The sequence below is a fragment of the Lissotriton helveticus genome, chromosome 2_1 (genome assembly GCF_964261635.1).
Source record: "Lissotriton helveticus chromosome 2_1, aLisHel1.1, whole genome shotgun sequence".
NCBI classification, from domain to species: domain Eukaryota; kingdom Metazoa; phylum Chordata; class Amphibia; order Caudata; family Salamandridae; genus Lissotriton; species Lissotriton helveticus.
In genome coordinates, this window is record NC_136059.1 from 1157956641 (window position 1) to 1157981528 (window position 24888).

General features: G+C 47.6%; 1 protein-coding gene across 2 annotated transcripts in view; it reads right to left on the reverse strand.

Annotated features, from left to right (window-relative positions):
• LOC144819635 (relaxin-3-like) overlaps nucleotides 1-24362 on the reverse strand; it is a 46571-nt gene extending 22209 nt beyond the window's left edge. Inside the window, exons 1-2 of one of the 2 annotated variants that reach the window (XM_078677449.1) lie at nucleotides 23661-24362; nucleotides 6621-7208 (exon numbers count right to left, since the gene is read on the reverse strand). In XM_078677449.1, the coding sequence (XP_078533575.1) occupies nucleotides 6835-7208; nucleotides 23661-23922 (636 nt within the window). In that variant the 5' untranslated portion in view covers nucleotides 23923-24362 and the 3' untranslated portion in view covers nucleotides 6621-6834. Of the gene's footprint in view, nucleotides 1-6620; nucleotides 7209-23660 lie in introns of those variants that run through there. The other variant, XM_078677450.1, reaches the window with a different exon arrangement.
• Nucleotides 24363-24888: the final 526 nt, after the last annotated feature.

Below are 24888 nucleotides of genomic sequence, written 5' to 3' on the forward strand. Positions count from 1 at the left end.
GGTAAATTTTACCGAATCGGTGAAATTCGGTAAATTTACCGAATCGGTAAAATTCGGTAAATACCGATTTGGTATTTACCCAATCGGTATTCCCCATTCATTCCTATGGGCCTGGAGGCCCGTAGGAATGAATGAGAATTACCGATTCGGTAAATACCGAATCGGTAATAGGTGGTAGACCTACAAGGGTGGCAGGGTGTCACATTGACACCCTGTTGCACCCCTGTATAGTGCATTGGTGCACATGTGGCACACATACATGCCCTAAGGGCATGTATGTCTGCCACATGGCACTGTTAAAAAAGTACAAAATTGCTTTTTTAACAGTTTTCGTTATTTACCACCAACTTGTAGTTGATAGTAAATAACGAATCCTTACAAGTGAAAAGCACTCACTTGAGTGCTTCCTACATTAAGGATTCGGTAATTTACCGAATCGGTATTTAAGAATTCGGTAATTTCCGATTCCTTAAATTACCGATTCGGTAAATTACCGAATCCTTAAATTAGGCCCTTACATCCCAAAAGCCTAATACAGGTTGGTAACGGCCGAAATTCGGTCATTTCGGCCGTTACCGACCGGTATTAGGCTTCCTACATCTGGCCCTATATCACTTTGCTTGGGCAAACGATTAAATTTTAAGAGCACACAGGTTAGGTGTTTGATGTCACCACGGACCGGCAGCTGTAAACTCCGGGGTATTGCTCCCGGTCTACCGTTGTTCGTTCTGCATGAAATGACAGTGGATGAGCGATGGGCAGTCGTTTCAGCCTACATTATTCACAGGGTGCACTCAAGGTTCATTTAGGGGTCGTTGTTAAGGTGGGTTCTTTACAGTGGTGCCTTGGTGAGTGACCTGTGCAGCGGATTAGTTGGTTGTGGTGCCTTTCCTAAGAGTTGGGATGCTCGGTACAAACCTCAGCTTGTCCCGTTGGTGTATGGGGGGGGGTTGGCGTGCGTTGTGAGCAATCGGTTTTGCTTTATTGCCTTGCATGAATACTTTGCTGCTTGGCCAACGAGGTCCTTGTGCCACCAAAGGTTATGCCCAGAAATTAGCACAAAAGCAGCCTTAAAACCTTGGTGGTCTTAAAGTTTCTCGTTGTCTAATGGGTGTGAGTACTGATATCGATATGTCTCCCTCATCTTCATTGTTTGATTTTGCTGTCAATGAAGTGTCAGTCATAGTCCTTTAAAGGTCACGCATAGTTGCACTGAAATGATGGAAATGTCACACATGCAATCTGAAACCTTGGCAGCTATGGAGGGGGGCGGCTAGCTCCCGGTTGGCTATGCAACTGAGCTAGACTTGTGGCTTTTTATTTGATGCAGGTAGAAGCAATGACTGAGCCAATGGATGGGCTTGTTGTCCGTGTAGTGCGCCTTTTGTAACAAATACAGGGATTAAATGACATAGCGGCTAAATACCAGGAAAGGCACGGCCTTCCTCAACACGCGTGGGGGGCTCTGACACGTTTAATACACAACATCCTAGAGGTTTGAGGTCAGGAGGGCATATACTGGTAACAGCACATGATGTAGTACTACCAGCTGCTCTGGGGACAAATCATTGGGGGCACCTGTTTGGAACAGCCTTAATTGACACAGCTCAATTCTTTCATGTCCACTGTAAGGAAGTTTACTGACAGTGCACTTAAGTGGCACTAATGCTTTAGACCTCTATTGCGTCCCACGAGTCCCAATAGTGCTCCCACTAAGCCAGACGCTATTGAGAATATAGAAACATGGAGACTAGCATTAGCACGATCGCTGAACCTCATGTGCGCCTCAAAAATCCAGGAACAGCAGCATAGGTACCAGTGGAGAGATCCCGGCATATGGGATTTGGTTGACCACAAAGGAGAGAACTGGTTGACATGTTGCCTATGTCATTGAATTGGACAACATCTACATAGCAACAGGTGGCTAGGGCAGGAGTGCATGTGGCACATTTGTTAATGGTACAGGGTAATAACTGTTTTACCCTAGGAAACTGGGATCTCATGCCCAGGTTTTGTCGTTCTTGGCTGTCGATTACCAGCCCAGCAGTGGGAAAGTACTACTTTACATTTCCTCTGTGCTGGGTTATGCTAAGTACAGTTCCTCCCAGCAGCTACGGGGTTGTGCTGACTGAGCTGTAGGACGGTGGCCCGATTGACCATGTGAGTTATGTAATCCCTGTGATGTCATGATGAGGTTTGGTAGCACAGGGTAATGGGGCAGATGGAACTATGGGCCATATGTAGGTGACCAAATACCGGTCGGTAACGGCCGATTTCGGCCGTTACCGACCGGTATTTTGATTTTCTGATGTAGGTGGCCAAAATATTACCGATTCTGTATATTTACCGAATCGGTAAATTTACCGAATCTGTAAATTACCGATTCAGTAAATGTACAGAATCGGTAATATGGGATGTAGGTGGCACTGGAAACAGTGCCACAGGCCGTTAGGAATTCGGTATTTACCATTAAATATTATGGCATGGTAAATAACGAATTCCTGTGTACATGCACATCTGTGCATGTACACCTGTGCCATGTGGCACACAGACATGCCCTAAGGGCATGTATGTGTGTCACATGGCATAAAAGCCAGAAACAGGGGTGCAACAGGGTGTCAAAGTGACACCCTGTCCCCCTTGTAAAATCGGTAATTTTACCGAATCGGTACCGATTCGGTAATTACCGATTCTTACCGATTCGGTAATTGTTAAGGAATAATTACCTACATTGCATTTACCGAATTGTAAATACCGAATCGGTAAAATTCGGTATTTACGATTCGGTAAATGCAATTTACCTACATATGGCCCTAAGTTTCTCTTGTATGGACGATACGAAGGGTAATGAAAATAACCTGGTATGGAGTCTCTTCTGTAGTGTGCCACGGTGGGAGTGCGGTAGGCACATTCAATTTACACTGCCTCTGGGATAAGCCAAATCGCTGCCTAGCCACCTAGGGGGTGGGCAGATGCCAGCTTAAGTGTGTACTCCCTTCTGAATAGAGAGGTGGGTTCGGCCAGGCTTAGGTGCATACCCTAACCAACCAGATAATCCATTTACAACATTGGTAGAGAATGCCAGGAGTTGTGTGCAGTCCATTCGTAACCGCCCCACAGGGCGAATGTTTTAGGCCACAAGGTTTGTTGAGGGCTCTTGTGTGGGAGCCTGGTGAAGAGCAAAGGACAGGCTAGGATGTCTTATGCTCTCGCCACACTGTTGAGTCCCAGTCACGCACAGATTGTAACAGGGTGAGCTGGCTGCGGGTCAGGAAGCGCCAAGGCGTCAGGAGCACTGGCGGCTTACAGCCAGATGCAGTATCTGATGCAAGGGGCATCGGTTAGATTAAGAGCCCTACTCAGAGGTACTGTCTTAAGTGCATGGAGGTCTGTTGGCACATCCCTTTCAATGGAAGCCATTGTCTAGCAGGCACTTGCAGGCATAAGTAACAGTATCAGCTACCAGTTCAAACATGCATCTTTTGCTAATTTATTCAGATAACTGGGGCAGGAAGTAAGGAGGCTGGACAACTTCCTGCTACCTGCTTTGGCACATCTTGTCAGGAGTGATTGTCAAAGGGATTCACTTCAGCCAGGTAATGTTAGCACCCATCCACACCAAGCTGGTTGTTTAAGGTCACGCGGGGCCGCGTTTACACAGCCCAGTATTAGGCCTTGGGGGTCTGTGCCATGAATCACTGTGAAAAAAAATGATTAACTGCACGTGGCAGAGTGTCAGTTACCTGTATATAGTTCTCGCAGATACACTGTATCATATTAATTTAAATAATCACTTTAGTTGCAAGTTGTAAGCGTGAGATTACCTCAATTTCAGCAACCGCTCACATTGTCAGCAACGAAGCTGCCTGGGAGGTCTGGGTGCAGTCACCGCAGATTAAACTAAACAGGCAACAGCTTGGCAGGAAAGGAGGGATGCTGAATCGATTGCCCACTTAGCAGCATGACTATTGCACAGGAGGATGGAGGGTGATTCAAGGGACACAGGTGGTGTGACGGCAATGCAAGACTGTCATCTTATGCTGGGTAGGAGGTTCTGTATCACCAACCAGAATGGTGCCAAGTGGCAAACCCAGAAAATATGTTAAAGATATGGGTGTTTCTGGCCTTACGGCGGTGTAGAGCCATTTCAGTTAGAGGTATGCCCAGGTGAAAATTGTGTGCTGCTTAAGGTTCTAATGACCAGTGCGGTTTGTGGTATCTTTTCAAGGGGAAGACATATGTTAGGCACTAAGCGCTTACAGCGTAGCACATTCAAGCGGGCGTTGTTTTATTGCAAGTTGCAACGGGAGATTTCCTTATTAAGCCAGCAATATGCAGCCTGGCAAGCCTAGGGGCGAATACCACAGATCAAACTGTAAAGGCAAAATTACTGTACAACAAGAGGGATAATGGCAAGTACACTAAGACTCCCTTGCTTAATGTCACATATTCCATGGCGGGATAGTCACCAATTGACACTGGGAACCTTGGATTCTAATAGTATCTTTGGTAATATACACACAACTCTGTGGTCTCTTGGGGTATGTAGTCCAACAATGAAGTGTAGAATGCAAAAGAACTGCACATTGCCACTATTTTGAGTGTGACAAATGCAACAATTTGATCCCTGCCAAAGCAAACCAAGGTTCTTAGGGTCAGATGCACAATATACAACCGTTCACTCCAGCCTCACTGAAGGTAGCTGTTAGCAGAGGTATAGAATAGGATGTCTTGCGCCAGGGTGCGGTCTTACATGGGCGGCACAGCAGATAGTCTGCTGTCAGACGAGGGTGCTTGCGGTATAGGAGGCCAGGCAATGTAGCAGAACCAATGCTAAGGACCCCTTGTCCCCTACTGGACTGCCTGAGAATGTGAGTGCAGTGGGATTTGCAATGTTACAGGTATTTTCCCACCCATACAGGGGCAGAAGGGTACATTGCAGGAATCTGCATAAATAGAGTGGGGGCAAGACCTATAGGGCATCAAGGGTCACAGCTGGTTAGCAGGTATGTGGGTATCTGTGATCGAGCTTTAGTAAAGCAAGCGTGGTAGTTGGCGTACGTTGTCACTTCATATGGTTACAGTGACTTCAATAGTGTGCGCTAGGCGAACAGTCTTGGTCGCCATGGTTTATTAACCCCTTCCTGCTGCCGTCGGTCATTGGCCGACAGCAGCACTACCTCCCCAGTGCTGCCGTCGGCCAATGGCCGACGCAGCCCTGCCCGTTTTTCGGAAGTGCCTACGCGGCAGCAGCAAACGGGTTAATCGCAGAGGTCTGTGCACATGTCTGGTCAACCCCAACAAAGTAGGTGCACTCTGCTCCCAGGGCAGGTTACGGGCTTCTTCAGTGATGCATGACATGCCTCGTCCAGTGTATATAGGCTGGCTGTGGAAGCGGTCTTCTTAGCAAATGTGCTGCTGATCCATAAATTGGGGAAACAGGCGTTAGGGAACACAAAATGCTAGAAGGGCTGCAACTACAGGTTGCAGGAGGTGGGAGCCACATCAGCTTGCAGGGTAATACAGTGGTGTCTAAGAGAGAGATCCCTCCTAGGAAGCCATCACCGTCTTGCAGGTCATGTGAGGCACTGGTACATTCCCAGATAAGGATAACCCCCTCCATGCGCAAGTTCGCTGAGCAATGAGCTTTGGCTTCAGTAGGCATGGGCTATGCCGGGCGAAAACACCAAAGGTTATTTTGACAAAGTTTGTGGTGCACCTGGAACAGGTGGACATGAATCTGTTCTTACTGGGCATGAATGAGGCCCGGGAAATTGCAGGTGGCAAGCGAGAATACAGCTGTGTTGGTGGGGGGCTCTTTAGGCGACGGGGGCCGCCTCCAGAGCTTTGGCGGAGTTACAGGGCGATCTGGAAGAACCTTGGTTACAGAAGGATACCTCTGCAAGAGCACAATAGGGGTGCCTGAGCCAAATCCCAGCAGCCTCATGGGAGGGTCCTGGAACAATGACGTCAGCGCCCTGTTAGTCCTTCAGGCGGTTGTGGGCCTGAACAAAAGGGGGCTTGCCTTACTACGCTCCGCCCTGAAAGGGGCGTGAGTAATAAGGGACCAATGTGTTACATGATCCAGTAAGGGGATCACCCCTATAAGGGTAGCGCTGATTGGGCTTCCACAGTGCTTGGCTCATCAGATGGGCAGGGCAGCATAGGTTGTTACAGCTGCCTGCCCTTGGATTTATTCATGCATGCCTACTCTGTTGTGGTGTGGGTGGGGTCTTGTGCCTATAATGGAACTATACACTTCCGTAAACATCCATGTAAAGTAGTGAGCCCTAATTTACAGGGCTGTTTACCGAAGTGCATAGAGGAAAATGGCTATTAACCTTAAGCTATGACTCAGTGTGAGCGCCTTCATTACCACTCGTATGCCAGGGTGCCTTACCAAATGTATTCTCTTTTAAGGATACTCAGACAGGCTTCAGTCTGGGCTAACACTTTTAACAGTGCCCCACTTTAAGTTACTCACAAGTACACGTGTTCAGTTCATGAAAGCTTGACATTACAAAAAAGGTACAGAGAACCTACAATTTGATAACACAGACAAACGTATGGGATCGAAAAATAGTTGTGCCCTGACCTACACAATTTCAAACAGGTTTACAGCCACGAAAAAAACATATTTATTGACAGTAACACATTGATGAACTGCTGGCCCTTTGTGGGCCTGCATTAAAAATACAAATACGGATTATTAAAATGTATACTACATCTTCAGGCTACCATTAGCACTTGGCCGGGTCTTCATTGGCAATGAGAGTAAGTCCACGGTTTGCTGTGGAATGAGTAAAATGCAGCGGGGTCATTACTGTGATATTTTCAGCACAGTGTACTGATCTCCGCTTTGGTACAGCCCCATTTGCAGCACATGCCGGCCACTCCCATGGAATAGTCCCGCTTCCTCCTGGGGTAATTGATCCAAGGAAGTCTGTCTGACGCCCCTGGGAGGCTAGATCCCACCCCACCTCTTGGTTTCTGGGCAGCTTCTTCCGCCTGCCGGATGTACTCGTTGAAGTCCTCTGACACGGGTACGTTCTCGCTGTAATCAACGTATGCATCAAATAAATCCTTGATAGGCTGTCGCTCAAAAGGCATGTTTGCGCTTGGCAGCTGATGCTGCTCCATGTCAGGACCCAGGAAGGTCTGCAGCTTCAAGGTGTCCAGGTCTTTGGTGGAAGTCCCCTGCACAGGAACTATAGGATGGAGAGAGAGAAACATGCGAGTCAAAAGGAGGCAGGGTGCGTGCTACAGGATGCAGAATTAGGTTGTGACATATTAGGTTCTCTTTAAGGAACAGACTTGGGGGCATATAAACAAGGCCCTTATCTCCGTTTGCCGCTAAAACTGCGATAATGGGCTTGATAATATGCTCTATGAAATTCCAATTGAAGCACATGTTAGATGTCCTTCACATCTAACATGGGCTTCATTTGGAATTCCATAGAGCATATTATCAAGCCCATTATCGCTGTTTTAGCAGCACCTCGAACCTTGAATTCCCAGCTCGAACCTTGAATTCCCAGCTCCAAGCTCGGCAGTCTAGCGGTAAGACCACAGGTGAAATTATATTTCACTGAAGTTACATAACCATTCGATTCAATTTAAGAGTTTGACGTCAAAGAAAGACTACTAAACTAATAAATAATCATTGTTCTACATTAAGATGGAAGTCGTTGGCTTTCATGCAAGAACCCATTGAGTACGAGCTCAGACACAGACGTTTTGACTGAGCCAATTGCTCTCCACTCAAAAGACATTTACAGAGTCAGAAAGGTTATGACTAAATGGGATGATGTATGAAGGATCTACAATGACCTAGAGATAAAACAGAGCAGAACCGAGAAAATATTTAGGGGTATATTAACAAGGGCTTTATCTCCGCTTTTTTTGGCTTTAAAAGCCAAAAAAGCAGAGATAGAACTATCGCCCTATTTACAAGAGGATGCTAACATGCATAATTGCATGCTAGCACCCTTTTTTCCGACGCCTCTCTTTGCATCTCTAATGAGATGCAAAGTGGGCATCACTGGGAGTACCCCTGATGGACTACCTTGTAAAATATCGCTGATGTGCACATCGTGATATTTACAAGACAGCCCACAGGATTTTAGCACACGTTATTTCGCCATAAACGAAGGTCTGCTAAAATCCTGACTTACCTATGCTTAACATAGGGGGTGGGTTATGCTGATACGGCCACAGGGTAGTATCAGCAAGGTCATCGCCGTTTTGCAGGGAACATCGCTGGAAAACCAGCTATGTTCCCTGCAAAACGGCGATTTCCCTGCTATCGCTGGATTTCTTAGCGCCGTTGTGAAAAACGTTGTTGATACAGCGCTATCAAGGCGATGAAATCCAGTGATAGGATAAACATCGCTAAACGCGCTTAGCGATGCTTATCTCTAATCGTTGTTGATATGCCCCTTAGTTCGATTAGGTTCAGTTACAAAGATGTATTGCATAGTCTGTGTTATATTCTGATTGCATTCGTTATAACTGTTATCCAACATGTAGCTTTAAGACCTGACAATTGTGCATGTCATCGCAGAATGTAGTGAGGCAATGGTGAAAGGAAGACCAGCTGGAAGAATCCCCTGCCAGGCTAACTTGTACTGGAATAAATCTTCTTTGCAATTTAAGAAACACTCTGGTATATTACCAACAACTAGCGATAATTATCGCTATGTTGGTTTAGCGGCGATATTGTTATCGCCGAGCTGCGGCGATTTTTATCGCTTAGGAAACTTGCTATTATCAAGATTTATCTCCTAAGTGATAAAAATCGGCCGAATTGCATGAATATCGCTGAAAAGTCAGCGATATTCATGCATTACCGAGCTAATGCTCTTAGCCATGTTATCCACCTACCATTGGATAACATGGCTAAGAACTGCTCAGGGGCAGGTGTTAGCTTTTGGAGATATTTGCGCTTAGCGCGAATATCTCCAAAAGTTGGTAATAGGAGATACCGATGTTAGCGACTGTTTCCAGTCGCTAACATCTTGGCACGCCCACTTTGCATGTCATTAGTGATAAATATCACTGACATGCAAAGCGGGGCCCAAGATGGTCGCTATCTCCTACTAGCTGTCGCTAACTGGTGTTAGCGACAGCTAGGTAATAGGGAGATAATTTTATCTCCTCTTTCTTGGCTTTTAAAGCCAAAAAAGCGGAGATAAACCCCCTTGATAATATGCCCCACTATTGTTTGTTTCAATGGAAATGACCGGAAGCTGCAAAGAACCTGTGCCGAGCTGCAAAGAACTTGCTCCACCACCACTTGCTAAATACCAACAGTGTGCTCTGTGCCACGTGGGCCTGTGGAGAAGGGGCGGTAACAACAACTTTTCTACTTGCATTGTTTCCAGCACTAGACCCAGGAGGAATGGTGCTTCCTGGAAACATAGGTGTGTACATAGGAACAATTAGATTGAGTGAAGACATCACTTTCGATGGATGAAAGGACATATTGGAATAAGCGTAGAAAGGAGAAAGTACAGCTTGGAATGAACATAAAAACGAAACTGGGCCACCACTGTAGATTGACTAATAAGGGTAAATAGGATGCATGGGAATATTGTGATTGTTGAATGGTAAAGTTATGGAATGTGAGAAGAGTGACAATATTCAATAACCTGGAACAAAAAGGGCAACGTGATAAAACCAGAAATGCAGAAATGGCTGAAAGACCGAAGGTGTGCAAAGGAGCAGCAGGCGGCGGACCAGGAGGCCAAAGAAATGACTTTAAGGAAGTGATTGTATTAGAAGTTGTGGTGTGTATTTTTAGGATTTCTCTTTGTTCAAAAAATGTAGTGATGTGGTCAATGTTTTTCCATTCTTACGATTGTATAGATGTTCATATTGTTATTGTTATCACTGTTGATTCAACAAGCACCATGTGCATTCTTCTATTAATCCATTTATAATATTCTATAAGAGGGGACGTGTTATATACTGAGTGCATTGTTATTAGGGTATATCAATGTGTTTTTTATGGGGATCAGAAAATGGTGTATGTTCAGACAGAATTATGTAAGGCAGTAGTGGAAGGATGGACAGTTTGGAGAAACCACCCTAGGATTGGTGGCTGTTGAAAAGTGGTTTATTAGTAGTAATAAGAAGCGACCTAGTATTAAGGCAACAAACAAAATCTAAGGTTCTGCCAAGGTCTCAATAAATTATTTCCTTGCTCAGCCCTTGGTAGTTGGCAATTAGCAGGCTGGCTTAACTTAGGTGACAGGTGTGCAAAGCATTTAAAAATACCAATACATTAAATAAGTAAAACACAATACACAATAAAAATACAACACCACACCAATTTATTCAAATAGGTAATATTTGTATGTACAAATAGACACTAACACCACAGAAATCCAATGTAGGGAACAGGAGATATGATTTTTTAAATAATAAACACTTTTGAGTGCCTGTAAGCCCAAAGTGCCGCTATGGGATATCTGGTCATGCTTGACGGGGACAAAGTCAAAGTTTGAGGCCAACCGCGATGGAGCCCTGGTCATATACACTAAGCGGTAGGCCCCGATCAACTTTTTACCTTCGCACTTAGGGCCCGATGTAGGTAAATCTTTTTTACCACTTCTTAAATACCGATTCATACCGAATCGGTATTTAAGAAGTGGTAAAAAAGAGGAGGGCAGATGTAGGTAATTTTATTTTTATAATTACCGAATCGGAAGGAATCGGTATTTACCGATTCGGTAAATACCGAATCGGTAATGCCCATTGATTCCTATTGGCATTGAAGCCCATAGGAATCAATGGGCATTACCGAATCGGTATTTACCAAATCGGTAAATACCGAATTTTGCAAGGGTGCAGGGGGTGTCACTTTGACACCCTCTGGCACCCCAATTACAGGCATGTGTGCCATGTGGCACACATACATGCCCTAAGGGCATGTCTGTGTGTCACATGGCACAGGTGTGCATGCACAGATGTGCATGCACACCTGGATTCGGTATTTTACCACCCAATTGGATTGGGTGGTAAAATACCGACTCCTAAAGGCCTGTGGCACTGTTTGCAGTGCCACCTACATGTGAGATTTTATTTACAGAATCGGTAAATTTACCGATTCTGTAAATTTACCAATTCTGTAAAAAAAGGTCCCCTACATCTCAATGACCCATTTACCGGTCGGTAATGGCCGAATTCGGCCGTTACCGACCGGTAATGGCCACCTACATCGGGCCCAAAGTCTTTTTTTTAGCTTTTTTCCCTTGACATCGAGCAAAGCTCCTCGTCAGCTTGGTTCAGCGTGAGGCCTCAGTGAAATACTGGAAGTCTTGAGCTCTGGAGCTTTCAGAGGGACGAACTTGGGGGCAGATTTACAAGCCCCTTGTGCCACTTTTGCTTCATTTTTCCCATGTTAAAAGTGATGCAAAAGTGGCGCGAGGGGAGGGAAGGGTCATGTGGGTTTGCAGAGGGGGGAGGCAGGACGGTTTTAATATATTTTTTTGAAAGTTACCTTCCTGGGTCCTGCACCACCTCAGCTCCTGGTGGGGTCCTGCTCTCCTGAACAAGAAGCAGCCACAGGCAGCCTCTCTCCCCAAAGCCAATCACAACGCTGCAATGGCAGCGTTGTGATTGGTGGTGACGGCGCCCAAATGGGGGTCTATGGGGAGGCCATTTTCTTTACGTTAACAGTCAGAGAAATGCAGAGAACACACCTACACGTGTTTATGTTTCTGCTTGCATAACATGCAATGCAGAACGTATCCACTTATCGTGTTTACATTGGGGCTCCCCCTTCGTTGCGAAATGAGAAAAACATGTATTTACAATGACTGCTATGTCATAGTCTATTTAACCATGACCAATGGAGTATCTAACGTCAATATTTCGAAGGGTGGTGGCAAGACACGACTCTCACTGAACCAAGACTGCTCCAATACATAGCATCGAGGTAACAATTCGGGGCGGAGGGGCTTGTGGGGGGAATGCAATGTGGTATGAGCACACATGATAGGAGTAAATTGTTTTTCAGATTTGCCCTTACTAGCATGAGCCTGTAGGCCTTGTAGTTGTTGATGGATCTAATCCAGATGTAGAGGCAGTTAAAGTACAGTATATATATCCCACATTCTCTTGCACTCAATGCGGGTTATAATTAGGAGGTACATGAGCTGGGCAAGGACTGGGGCTGCTTTTGTTGCATATTATTGAGACGGGTTTTTAGCCATGCACTGCTTTTGTAGGTTAGGTTTTTAATCTTGGAGAATAATATGGAAAGCGCAGATTCTCATGGGTGACTTTTTCGATGGGCATTGATAAAATGTCTTTTTTTTACCCAAAATACTGTTTTTCGAGCCTTCTGGAAACTTGTAATTTAGGACACTGGTATGCAATTGTTGCAGACGTGGCAAAAGTAGTTCAGTGTGCTAGCTACTTTGGAGTGGCTTTCAATACCCATCCCCCTGGGTGTTGTGGCTGAGGTCTGTGTTCAATGTGAGGCATGCTACTCACTTTGGCATTGAAGGGCACTGCCTCACAAAAGAAGATGGTTGTCATAGCGAATATATATTTTTATGTGGTGCGGTGGGCCTTAGACAAAGAGGCTGGTAGAAAAGGATTCGTGGATAGTCTTCCTTGCCATTCCTGAGACAGGTGTCTTTCTGTGAAACTTTGACATGAAAGGCAGACCTCCAGCTGCGTACATATACATTCCCGAGGTGCCCCTATTGGAATTTATGTACTTTAAATACCAACACCAAGAAACAGCATTAGCATGTCACGAAAGGGTCATGAGCGAAGCTACATTACAGTCTGCTCCCGACAATGCCGACCACTTTCTCGCACACAGTGGAGGCTGCCACTTGCAGATTTTGCAAATGTTTGCCAACTGACAAAAAGAGTTGGTAAACTTTCAGTGTTTTGGAATACAACTTCTGATTCATGCTAGCCTTAGCTCCTGCTAGAAGCGTATTGTTTATCAAGGAATTTCCAAGAATGGACTCTTTTTAACTCTTCTCTCTGGAAAACGTAGATTTCATTTTTTGTCCGTATTTTCTGTCTTTTCTCCAAGGGCCTGATGGTTTTAGGCTATGTTCTTCAGAGCCTGAAACATCAGGCGCATGCAGTGGTCGAAGTGGGAAAAAAAAAGTAGGGGAACTGTGGGTGGAGAATCAGGGGGTGGGAATAACCGAAGATTGAATCAGTGGGCGGAGTCAGGGGTGTGGCTAGAAATAGTAAAACATACCAATTTTTAGTACGTTTAGCATTTCACTGTCAGCCAGCTAGCTGCCCAATCATAATATAGCAAAAAAAGAACAACTGGTGGACAGAATGCAGAACAATATCATACACTCACCCCAGGACAGAGATCTGGGCTTAAATCCATTGTTTCTTTGCTCACCATGCCATTCCAGTTTGCAGCCAACCATATGCAAATGTCTTGATCCTGCACCCAATGGGAAAAGTCCAGCCCGAACTGCCAGGCCAGGTCCTCCCTGGACTGGAAACAAGTATCCTAGGACAGATTTCGGGCTTTCAGCCCTCATCAGCCAGGATAGCTTGACTCCAGTGGCATGGAGAGCACGGGACTCATGTCTGAGCATACCTGTCCCACCCGGGGTGACAAATGCAAAAAGAACAATTGATGGACAGAATGCAGAACAATGTCATACATTAACTCCAGTACAGAGATCTAGGCCTAAATCCATTGTTTTTTTGCTCACCATGCCATTCCAGTTTGGACCCAGCCATATGCAAATCAGTCTTGATCCTGCGCCCAATGTGAACAGTCCAGCCCAAACTGCCAGGCCATATGTATTCAAGTGTCCTTTCATTCGGGAAGTGAACACAAATCAGTACCCAATCAACTATGCACATAACATATTGCTGTTTGATATGCATGGTACATGTTCTTTGCAGCAGGCATATTACCCCTCTGCGCTACCTTAGATGAGTAAAACAGCCACTAGACAAAACCTGCTCCCATCTCTCTCCAGCAGTTACATTGATCACAAAAGTTATCTTGGCACTTGTATTGTTGACCGAAACCTGCTGAATATACAAAGAACTTTGTAGTGTTTTTAAAACTCCTGCACTTGTACAAAACCGGTCCCCCCAAACTAAACTGGCCCCCTACCCTTCCAGTCGTCCTGGGAAACGCCTGCTCCTCCCCAATCACTGCTCCTGTCCAGTCAGTACTCCTGCTCATGCTCAATCAACACTCCTGCTTCATCAATTCCCCTGCCCCCTCCCTTCTCCTGGCCCGTCACTTCTCCTGCCCTGTTCACTGCTCCTGCCCTGTTCACTGCTCCTGCCCCGTTCACTGCTCCTGCCCCGTTCACTGCTCCTGCCCCGTTCACTGCTCCTGCCCCGTTCACTGCTCCTGCCCCGTTCACTGCTCCTGCCCCGTTCACTGCTCCTGCCCCGTTCACTGCTCCTGCCCCGTTCACTGCTCCTACCCCGTTCACCGCTCGTGTCCGTTCACCGCTCCTGCCCGGTCACCACTACTGCTCATGCCTAATCACCGCTCTTGCCCCATTACTTCTCCTGCCCCATCACCTCTCCTGCCCAGTCACCTCTCCTGCCCCGTCGCCTCTCCTGCCCCATCGCCTCTCCTGCCCATCACATCACCTGCCTGTCATGTCACCTGTCTGTCACTTCTTGTGCCCGGTCACCTCTCCTGCCCTGTTGCCTCTCCTTCCACGTCACCTCTCCTGCCCTGTCGCCTCTCCTGCCCTGTCGCCTCTCCTGCCCCGTCACTGCTCCTGCCCCGTCACTGCTCCTGCCCCGTTCACTGCTCCTGCCCCGTTCACTGCTCCTGCCCCGTTCACTGCTCCTGCCCCGTTCACTGCTCCTGCCCCGTTCACTGCTCCTGCCCCGTTCACTGCTCCTACCCCGTTCACTGCTCGTGTCCGTTCACCGCTCCTGCTCATGCCTAATCACCGCTCCTGCCCCATTACTTCTCCTGCCCCGTCACCTCTCCTGCCCCATCGCCTCTCCTGCCCTTCGCCTCTCCTGCCCATCGCCTCTCCTGCCCATCGCCTCTCCTGCCCATCACATCACCTGCCTGTCATGTCACCTGCCTGTCACTTCTTGTGCCCGGTCACCTCTCCTGCCCTGTTGCCTCTCCTTCCACGTCACCTCTCCTGCCCTGTCGCCTCTCCTGCCCCGTCGCCTCTCCTGCCCAGTCACTGCTCCTGCCCCGTCACTGCTCCTGCCCCGTCACTGCTCCTGCCCCGTTCACTGCTCCTGCCCCGTTCACTGCTCCTGCCCCGTTCACTGCTCCTGCCCCGTTCACTGCTCCTGCCCCGTTCACTGCTCCTGCCCCGTTCACTGCTCCTGCCCCAATCACTGCTCCTGCCCCGTTCACTGCTCCTGCCCCGTTCACTGCTCCTGCCCCATTCACCGCTCCTGCCCCATTCACCGCTCCTGCCCCATTCACCGCTCCTGCCCCATTCACCGCTCCTGCCCCATTCACCGCTCCTGTCCTTTCACCGCTCCTGTCCTTTCACCGCTCCTGCACGGTTACCGCTCTAGCTCATGCCCCGTCACCTCTCCTGCCCGTCACCTCTCCTGCCCCGTCACCTCTCCTGCCCGCCAACTCCCCTGCCCCATCACCTCTCCTGCCCCATCACTTCTCCTGCCCCATCACTTCTCCTGCCCCGTCACTTCTCCTGCCCCGTCACTTCTCCTGCCCCGTCACTTCTCCTGCCCCGTCACCTCTCCTGCCCAGTTACCTCTCCTGCCCAGTTACCTCTCCTGCCCAGTCACCTCTCCTGCCCAGTCACCTCTCCTTTCCTTTTGCCTCTCCTGCCCCGTCACTGCTCCTGGCCCGTCACTTTTCCTGCCTCGTCACATTTCCTACCCCGTCAATTTTCCTGCCCTGTCACCGCTCCTGCCCGTTCATTGCTCCTGCCCGTTCACAGCTCCTGCCCGGTCTGCACTCCTGCCCGTCACCTGCCTGTCACTTCTTGTGCCCGGTCACCTCTCCTGCCCTGTTGCCTCTCCTTCCACGTCACCTCTCCTGCCCTGTCGCCTCTCCTGCCCCGTCGCCTCTCCTGCCCCGTCACTGCTCCTGCCCCGTCACTTCTCCTGCCCCGTCACTTCTCCTGCCCCGTCACTTCTCCTGCCCCGTCACCTCTCCTGCCCAGTTACCTCTCCTGCCCAGTTACCTCTCCTGCCCAGTCACCTCTCCTGCCCAGTCACCTCTCCTTTCCTTTTGCCTCTCCTGCCCCGTCACTGCTCCTGGCCCGTCACTTTTCCTGCCTCGTCACATTTCCTACCCCGTCAATTTTCCTGCCCTGTCACCGCTCCTGCCCGTTCATTGCTCCTGCCCGTTCACAGCTCCTGTCCGGTCTGCACTCCTGCCCGTCACCTGCCTGTCACTTCTTGTGCCCGGTCACCTCTCCTGCCCTGTTGCCTCTCCTTCCACGTCACCTCTCCTGCCCTGTCGCCTCTCCTGCCCCGTCGCCTCTCCTGCCCCGTCACTGCTCCTGCCCCGTCACTGCTCCTGCCCCGTCACTGCTCCTGCCCCGTTCACTGCTCCTGCCCCGTTCACTGCTCCTGCCCCGTTCACTGCTCCTGCCCCGTTCACTGCTCCTGCCCCGTTCACTGCTCCTGCCCCATTCACCGCTCCTGCCCCATTCACCGCTCCTGCCCCATTCACCGCTCCTGCCCCATTCACCGCTCCTGTCCTTTCACCGCTCCTGTCCTTTCACCGCTCCTGCACGGTTACCGCTCTAGCTCATGCCCCGTCACCTCTCCTGCCCGTCACCTCTCCTGCCCCGTCACCTCTCCTGCCCGCCAACTCCCCTGCCCCATCACCTCTCCTGCCCCATCACTTCTCCTGCCCCGTCACTTCTCCTGCCCCGTCACTTCTCCTGCCCCGTCACTTCTCCTGCCCCGTCACTTCTCCTGCCCCGTCACCTCTCCTGCCCAGTTACCTCTCCTGCCCAGTTACCTCTCCTGCCCAGTCACCTCTCCTGCCCAGTCACCTCTCCTTTCCTTTTGCCTCTCCTGCCCCGTCACTGCTCCTGGCCCGTCACTTTTCCTGCCTCGTCACATTTCCTACCCCGTCAATTTTCCTGCCCTGTCACCGCTCCTGCCCGTTCATTGCTCCTTCCCGTTCACAGCTCCTGTCCGGTCTGCACTCCTGCCCGATCACCGCTCCAGCCCCATCACGTCTCCTGTCCCATCACTTCTCCTGCCCCATCACTTCTCCTGCCCCGTTCACTGCTCTTATCTGTTCACTGCCCCTATCCGTTCACTGCTCCTGCCGGTTACCGCTCCTGCCCATGCCTATTCACCGCTCCTGCCCCTTCACTTCTCCTGCCCCGTCACTTCTCCTGCCCCGTCACTTCTCCTGTCCCGTCACTTCTCCTGTCCCGTCACCTCTCCTTTCCTGTCACCTCTCCTTTCCTGTCACTGCTCCTGACACGTCAACTCTCCTGCCCCGTTACTACTCCTACCCGTTAATTCTCGTGCCCGTCACTTATCCTGCCTGTCACTTATCCTGCCAGTTACTTCTCCTTCCCGGTCACCTCTCCTGCCCTAGTGCCTCTCCTTTCCTGTCGTCTCTTCTGTCCAGTCACTGCACCTGCCCAGTTCACTCTGTGTACAACATTGACAAATTACACAAGGTGTCAAGTTCCCCACAGTACTCTGTTTGGGGGAAGGTCCTCTGTAACCACCAACTCCTGATATGCTAAAGGCAGAGGGTGGGCGCATTGTATTTCGAAAGGGGATAATCAGCCTCAACCGGAATGACAATGGGCCTGCCCTCAGTCTGTGAGAGCTCAGGGAGGGGCTGCTGCAGCCTCTGGAGTTCAACAGAGAAGTGCGAGCAGCCCCTGGAATCAAATGAAAAAAGTTATCGTTTTAAGTAGGACTATTCTTGCCGTCCCGGGATACTTTTTTGAAAGTAAGAAGTAGGGGAACGGACTGAAATAATTTTTAGAAGTAGGGGCACGCCGTGCCCTTCTGTCCCCGCCCACTTTTACCACTGGGCGCATGGAGAAGAAACAAAAAATATGGACGAAAAATGAAATCTAAGTTTTCCACCAAGCTAAAAGCCATCCAGTGCAACAGTAAACGGCTTGATCACACACACCATATCCTGGGTGCTGATGATCCCCGTGCTGTATAGAAAGTCATACGTAGCAGGAGGGTAAGTGGACCGGGTCTCACCGGTGCTGAGCACCGGCAGTTTTTTACAGGAGGCCTCGAAACTGGTCTCTATTGGGCTCTGTTTTGTGCCCTGGCACAGGCGGTCCATTTTTCTCCAGACTTCAGTGACAGCAGGCACATGGATGTGGCGTGCTCACACAGCTCACACTGATCACTTCTCACTAGTGGAGAAGTTACGGCATGACTTCATGCCAGGTGAGTATCGTCGGGGGAGGGAAATCCTTTAAAGAGAGTAATTTTCTCTCTGGATTTCCCTTCTCTTCAGGAGCAGCAACATTGTCCTGGTGTCACCAGGGCTTTAAGTGGAAGCTTTTTCAATATTATATACAAGCCATAGTTGCTGCTTATTTATCTTATGCAACTAACAACCATTGACAAACCCAATAGTCCTGACTTGTTGTAGGTCTGATGTTACGTGTATCATATAGCTGGATGCAATGACAGAAACAGCAAAATACAAGTTGGGTGGCACACTAAGCGAAGCCCAGATTTTCAGCTTATGTAATTTTAAGACACGCCCTTAATTGCCTTGGTCACCCCCTTTGAGAGACCCCCCCCACAGTTTTTTCTTCCCATTTAAAGCCCTGATACGTAGTATCCTGGAACTTATTCACTGTCCCCATATTTCAACCAAGTTCAAATATGTGTTATTAACAGAGGAGAACATTGTCTCTTGATCATTCCACTCATGGAGAAAGATATCTCGGCCTCCAGAATATTTTGACTTACATTTTGCCGCTCTTTAAACATGCACACAAGGAAGGACGCTCCTCTTGCAGTCGTTCAAGGGTAAACCAAGAGAGAGAGTATATTTTGCAAACTGTTACTTTCTAAATTGTTTTAATTCAAAACATCTTCGGTATGAATGTTTAAAGTTCGGACGTTAACAATGTTGATAAGTCTTGTGTTTCGGCAAAATACTGGAAAGGAGTAGTTTTAGAGCTGTACGCAGAAGTTGGGGAGTACAGTCTAATGCTGAAGGAATAGAATGTTGTAAACTAAAGTTATTAAGTTTGCAACAGTTTCGCTGATAAGATAGATTTTAGCAAAAACGGAGAATATGCTACAGTTATCTTAGTAAACAGTTGCAATGACTATCTTAAATGGTTCAATATATAGAAAACCCCACCTTCAATTCCCACCCCAACACAGTAAAAAGTATTAGGAGATCAGGACATTGTGTCCTAGAATTTCAAAATGGCTGTCTTGCAGCTTGTTGGTAAAGTAGAAACATTATACAGGAATCTTTTACTGCTTTCTAGGGACAAATCCTCAGCCTCTTTATGTCTTTCCAAAACTGCATCTCCGACATGAGTTCTTGCAGAAGAGCGAGACCTAAAAATGCACATTTCCCTGCAACATACAGAATCCAATCACACTATCTGCATGTTAAACAATTTAACAGCAGAGGCTGTTGCATTTCACAGTAGCAGAATGGCCCTCGAAGTGCTGAGGCCCATGTAATTTTGTAAAGGGGACACTCGAGTGAATATAACTTATTGGCCTTTTCCTGCAAAAGAGAGAACAAATTTGATGTGTGGGTTTAGGTAAATTCACATTTTTTTCATATAACAATGCAAATCTTTAGACAAGCATTGTGTTCAGAATTGTTTGGAAACGGGAGAACATGATCATTTATGAAACTCAATTTCGTGAGAGCCACCTCTTGGCACTGAATCGGAAGGGGCTGGGTGAGGCTAGACTGTCAGGCAAGGGAGGTTATGACTAAAGGAGATAAAAGTGTGATTTGTGACGGGGGAAATTTCACAGTGTATTAGCTAAGTCTCTTAGAGCGAGACCTCCTCTGAAAGTATGGAGATTTGAGGGAATAATATGTTAAACGTCAAGCCATGACATTGCTTGAGATTTAAAAGAATGAACAGTGTCTTGACATGGGGATATTGGAAGTGGACTACAAATCTGAGCCAATTAATGGCGACTCTAGAAGTAAACGCTAGGTGGATATGGGGACACACTGAGCCACAGATTAAAATGACAGGCCCACTTACAAATATCAATTGTAAAAAGTGTGGAATAAAAACTAAAAGTAGCACAAAGCACAGTAAGCAAAGAAAGGAAATTCATAAAGAAATCGAAAACATTTGTAATTACACCGTAATATTACAAATATCAGAATGTAGGATGTGCTGTATTTGTCCTGCACTTTATATGTGGTGCACTCAAGCACCTGTATCTTCCACTCTGTCATTTAGGGTCGTTCACCTCTAGATGTATTTCTCTGTGTGCGCTGCACATGGTTCAGTAGTAGCGGCATTGCCTTCTTTGGTGCTTTCACCCCTGGGCACATGTGGCACTCTGCACATTAAGCCTCCAGCTACATGCCTGTTCCTCGCACCAGGTCTAGGAATCTCCAACTCTCCCTCGGAGACTCCTAGAAGAATTATATCCTTGTGCGCAATAGTTATAAGGCCGGCGCCTGCATCATTGATTAAGGATATGTTCCCCAGAGGACTGAAGATCAGAACATATTCACCCACGAGCCAAATGGGGTGTGTGTGGGGGGACACCCTTCTGGGGAAGCCCATTTAGTCCAAGGACAGAGATAATCTGTCAGATGTGGGAGACTCAGCGCCCCCTCATCACATTCTGCCGGTGGCCACAGCTTTTACCGTAATGCCACTGCTTGGTACAATGCACCAGATTTTCTGGATCCATTATGTTAATTGAAATTAGGGTGTGGTGTAAGCCAAGCAAAACAATGTTCTGTTATTCTTACAGGGGTCGCCGTATAGAACACATTGCATGCCCACTGCAAGCGCCCTAAGAATCCTCTGATACTGTACAGCAGTCATTCGCCTCCTAGATTTATCAAAATATTAGAGCAGTCTGGGGTTTCGAAACACATTTAGGGGCACATGCATCATTCTTACATTTTGCATTTCTTAATTTGCGAAAATTACCGATTCGCAAATTAAGAATTGCAAAATGCTATGCATCAATTTTTTCGGTATTTATTTGTAATTCGGTAAAAATCGCAATTTTTACCGAATTGCAAATAAAAACCGAATTCCTAACTGCTTTTTCGCAAATCCCATTGATTCCTATGGGCCGAAAGGCCCATAGGAATCAATGGGAAGGCATTTACGAATTCGCAATTTGTTGATGCATTCCAAGGGTGCAGGGAGGGGGTCCAAAGGACCCCCCCCCCTGCACCCCTGAAATGTATTTGAAAGTGCATGTTTCAAACACACATGTCCTAAGGACATGTGTGTCTGTAACATGACAGTGTAAAAAATGCATTTTTTTGCATTTTGAAAGATTTTCGCAAATTAACACGAGGGTCAACCTCGTGTTAATTTGCACTTCCAATTTCAAAATTCGCATTTTTTTTTAAATTGATGCATTGCATTTAAGGAATCGCACAAATGCGATTCCTTAAATGCATTTGCATTTTTAAGAAATGCAAAAAAATGCGAATTTTGAAATAGAGTTTGATGCATTCCAAAAACGTATTTAGGAAGTGCAAACGGCCGAATTTACCGATTCGCACCGTTTGCACTTCCTAAATAGGTTGATGCATGTGGGCCTTAGTCTGTCGTAATTCTGGGTCGCCAAATGTGAGGCCGTCCGAAGATCTGTTATTTCCATACCAAACAGGCCTCTCACTGTCAATACAATCCCATTGAATGTACTACAGTATTTGCAAAATAACTCCAGTGCATTCAAAGGGCGTGTTTCCATACAAACTGTTACAATTGCATTGGGGCAGTGCACGCTCTTCACAGTAGAGCAGAGCTGCAATATATGCAATGGACCACTTCTCAAAGAACTGTAATGCTAATGATGGAGAGATAGTAATGGGTGGTACTCGCACTTCTAAACCGAACTCCACCATTGTTCATACGTTCACTGGCTCAATACCAGCACTTATTTGCTAAGCAACAACATATGCATGGCAGCAGGACCTGCCTTGTCCTGCACAACTGTAATACTTCAACATGGTCAGATGAGCACTGTCTCAGAGCTACAAACTTTCCAGTGGGGCAGTACTCACCTCGGCTCAGCAAAACTTTTTTGTGTGGACTATACTGTCAGTTCAACAAGACTGGTTATTGGAACAGAACTCAAACTTTTCTGCAGAGCTACAATACTTGCAGCAGGCAGTACTGGTGCTTCTTAGTATAACTGGAGGGCTTAATTTGTAAACTAATAAGTTCCTGTGCCAAAGATTTCTCAGAAGAACGTGGTCAGTGCTATCAAAGGTCGAGATGGTGAATACTAAGGCTGGATTGTCTTGATTCCACCTCTTGCCTCTCTCATTCACCATCAGAAACACCCTGCCCCTTTACCTCATCCATTCACATTCTTTTTCTCCCCTTGTCACTGTATTTCCTGTTTTCTCTTCCTCCATCTTTTAGCTTTTTGTGTTTTCTCTCTCTTACTTTGAATCAAAGTATGTTAAGAAAAAATAAATGCCAGTACCTAAAATAAGTATTGGTGGTTCCTACCGGCAACCACTTGCTCGAAATAAAGACTGACTGCAATACTTTAAATGGGACAGAACTGGTAATTCTCTATAAAAAAGCTTCTTATATATTTAGGTGGGCAGTGCATGCCCTGTTCAAAAGCCAGCAATACTTTTAATAAACCGATTTTCAATATATCAAGCACTTTTCAGCAGAAGCACATTACTCTCAGTGGGAACAGATACTTCAAAACATAACTATGTTACATTTACTAGGACATAGCCACAATATATGCAATAGCACCGTACACACACACACACACACACACACACACTCACAGTGCCTGATGTGACCCCCCCCCCCCCCTCCCTGTGACAGCCACTTTTCTTTTCAAGGCACTGCAGTACTACAGCCAACAAAGAGTCTGTCACTTCCCAGCAGAACAGCAACTCTTCTTTTTGTACTTTTGGGGTTCCGTCCATAAGCATCTAGTGTATGTTTCTATCCTAATCTGTTTTTACCCCACACCAGTGTTTGCTTATTCATGTATAATTTAGTAGCGTAAATCATGTGCCAAATGTGAGGATGGCTGAATGACGGTGAGCATGAGAGAGAAAGGGAAAAAGCAGCTGATATAGAACATAAAAGAGATGAACCGAATAAGAGTCCTAGAGTGTGATGGACATCAAATGAAGGAGAGAATTAGAGAGATATAGGCTGTCTTTAGAGAGGTTTGTGATTATCACCTGTTTTTTATGCAGTATGAAATGACAAAACGTGCTGTAGCAACCCCTTTGTAAAAACAAAATTACAATAATGCACTCTCTAAATTGATGTTCTGAAGGTACCAATTCAATAATTCATATTTGCATGGTTAGTATGCTGAGCTATATGGAGGTATTTAATAATACTGTTGTTAAGCACCCAGATGCAATTTAGGCTGTGCATGCAGCATACAGTGGCCGATAGTAACACAAAAGGTCTGGACCGGATACCCAGAGTCATATGTCCTGGCTGTCACGCACATGGAGGTAGGTGTCAGGGAATACTGAGACTCACCTAGGCTCCTGCGAGCACTCTGCTGCAGCTGGTCCCTGGCGCCCTGCGAGGAGTCCACGTCCAGGGTCAGCCTCTTCCAGCGGGACCCTCCACAGGTGAAGATCACAGCTCGGATGAACTCGCGGCCACACAGCCTCACCGCAAAGTCGCTGGCGCCTGCCCCGGGCCGTCCACCGGCACCCTGGGCATTGAGATGCCCGGGGAAGTCAGCCACGAGAAGCCCAACACACACCAGGTGCCACAGCGCCTTTAGCTTCAGCATAGTACAACTTTGAGAGGGCCTTTGCAGCTACCTTACCAGCACCCTTTCCCTTCTGACACCCTTCCCTCCTCACACCTCACTAGCACCCTTTCCCTCCTCACACCTTCCTGCCCCGACCTGGAGACGGGTTTATCTATCCCTCCAAACGCACGAGACAACTTCTCATTGGCAGCGCAGCCGCCACGCCCCCTCCTCCGATTGGCTAATCTTTTAACCGTTCCCGCCTGTTGCTCAGGCAGCAGGTGCCGAAGTTGCGCGCTGACGTTCGCTCCTGTCCGCGCGCGGTAGTGCTGTGGAATAGCTCGCGCGCGCAGCGTTCCCCGCGGTCTGTCAGCTCCTGCACCTGACGCAGCTGGAAGGCGCTCGCGCAACTTTGGCAGTTACAGAAGTGGCTGCGGCTGTGCCTGAACCTGCGCTGGACCCCTGTCACCTGCTGCCCACCTTCCTTGTCTGGCTCTCGGTCATCTGGCGGAATCCTTTATGTATTCCAGCGCCCCCTACTCTGACTCATCGCCCCCATGCAACCATTACCCCCCCTTCTTTCCGCTTATGAAGAGCTCTGTCACTAGTTTACCCCCCCCGGTCGCCCCCCTCCCTCTGCTGCCCGCTTGTTTTACCTGTTCTGTTTGCAGCAAAGAAGATTTTTCTGAAGCTCTTTCAAAAGACCTGCTCATCATTAGAGTTCCTTCGTCACGAGGGTGCCAGTGACGCACTAGCTTCCACCGCACAATCCTTTGGTGTCCTTACATGATATTTTATGCCTTTCATATATATCAAGTCTGTTTTGAATTTGATAATTTTCGTTAGTAAATAGGCGCAATGCCCATTCAATTAATATGTTCTGAGAGACGGACAACTCAATGTCAGCTACAAGCAGTGTATGTTTTTAACCCCTTCGCTGCTAGGCCTTTTCCCCCTCCTGTGCTAAGGCTTTTTTTGGTGTTTTGGGGTAGTGCGCGCTTAGGC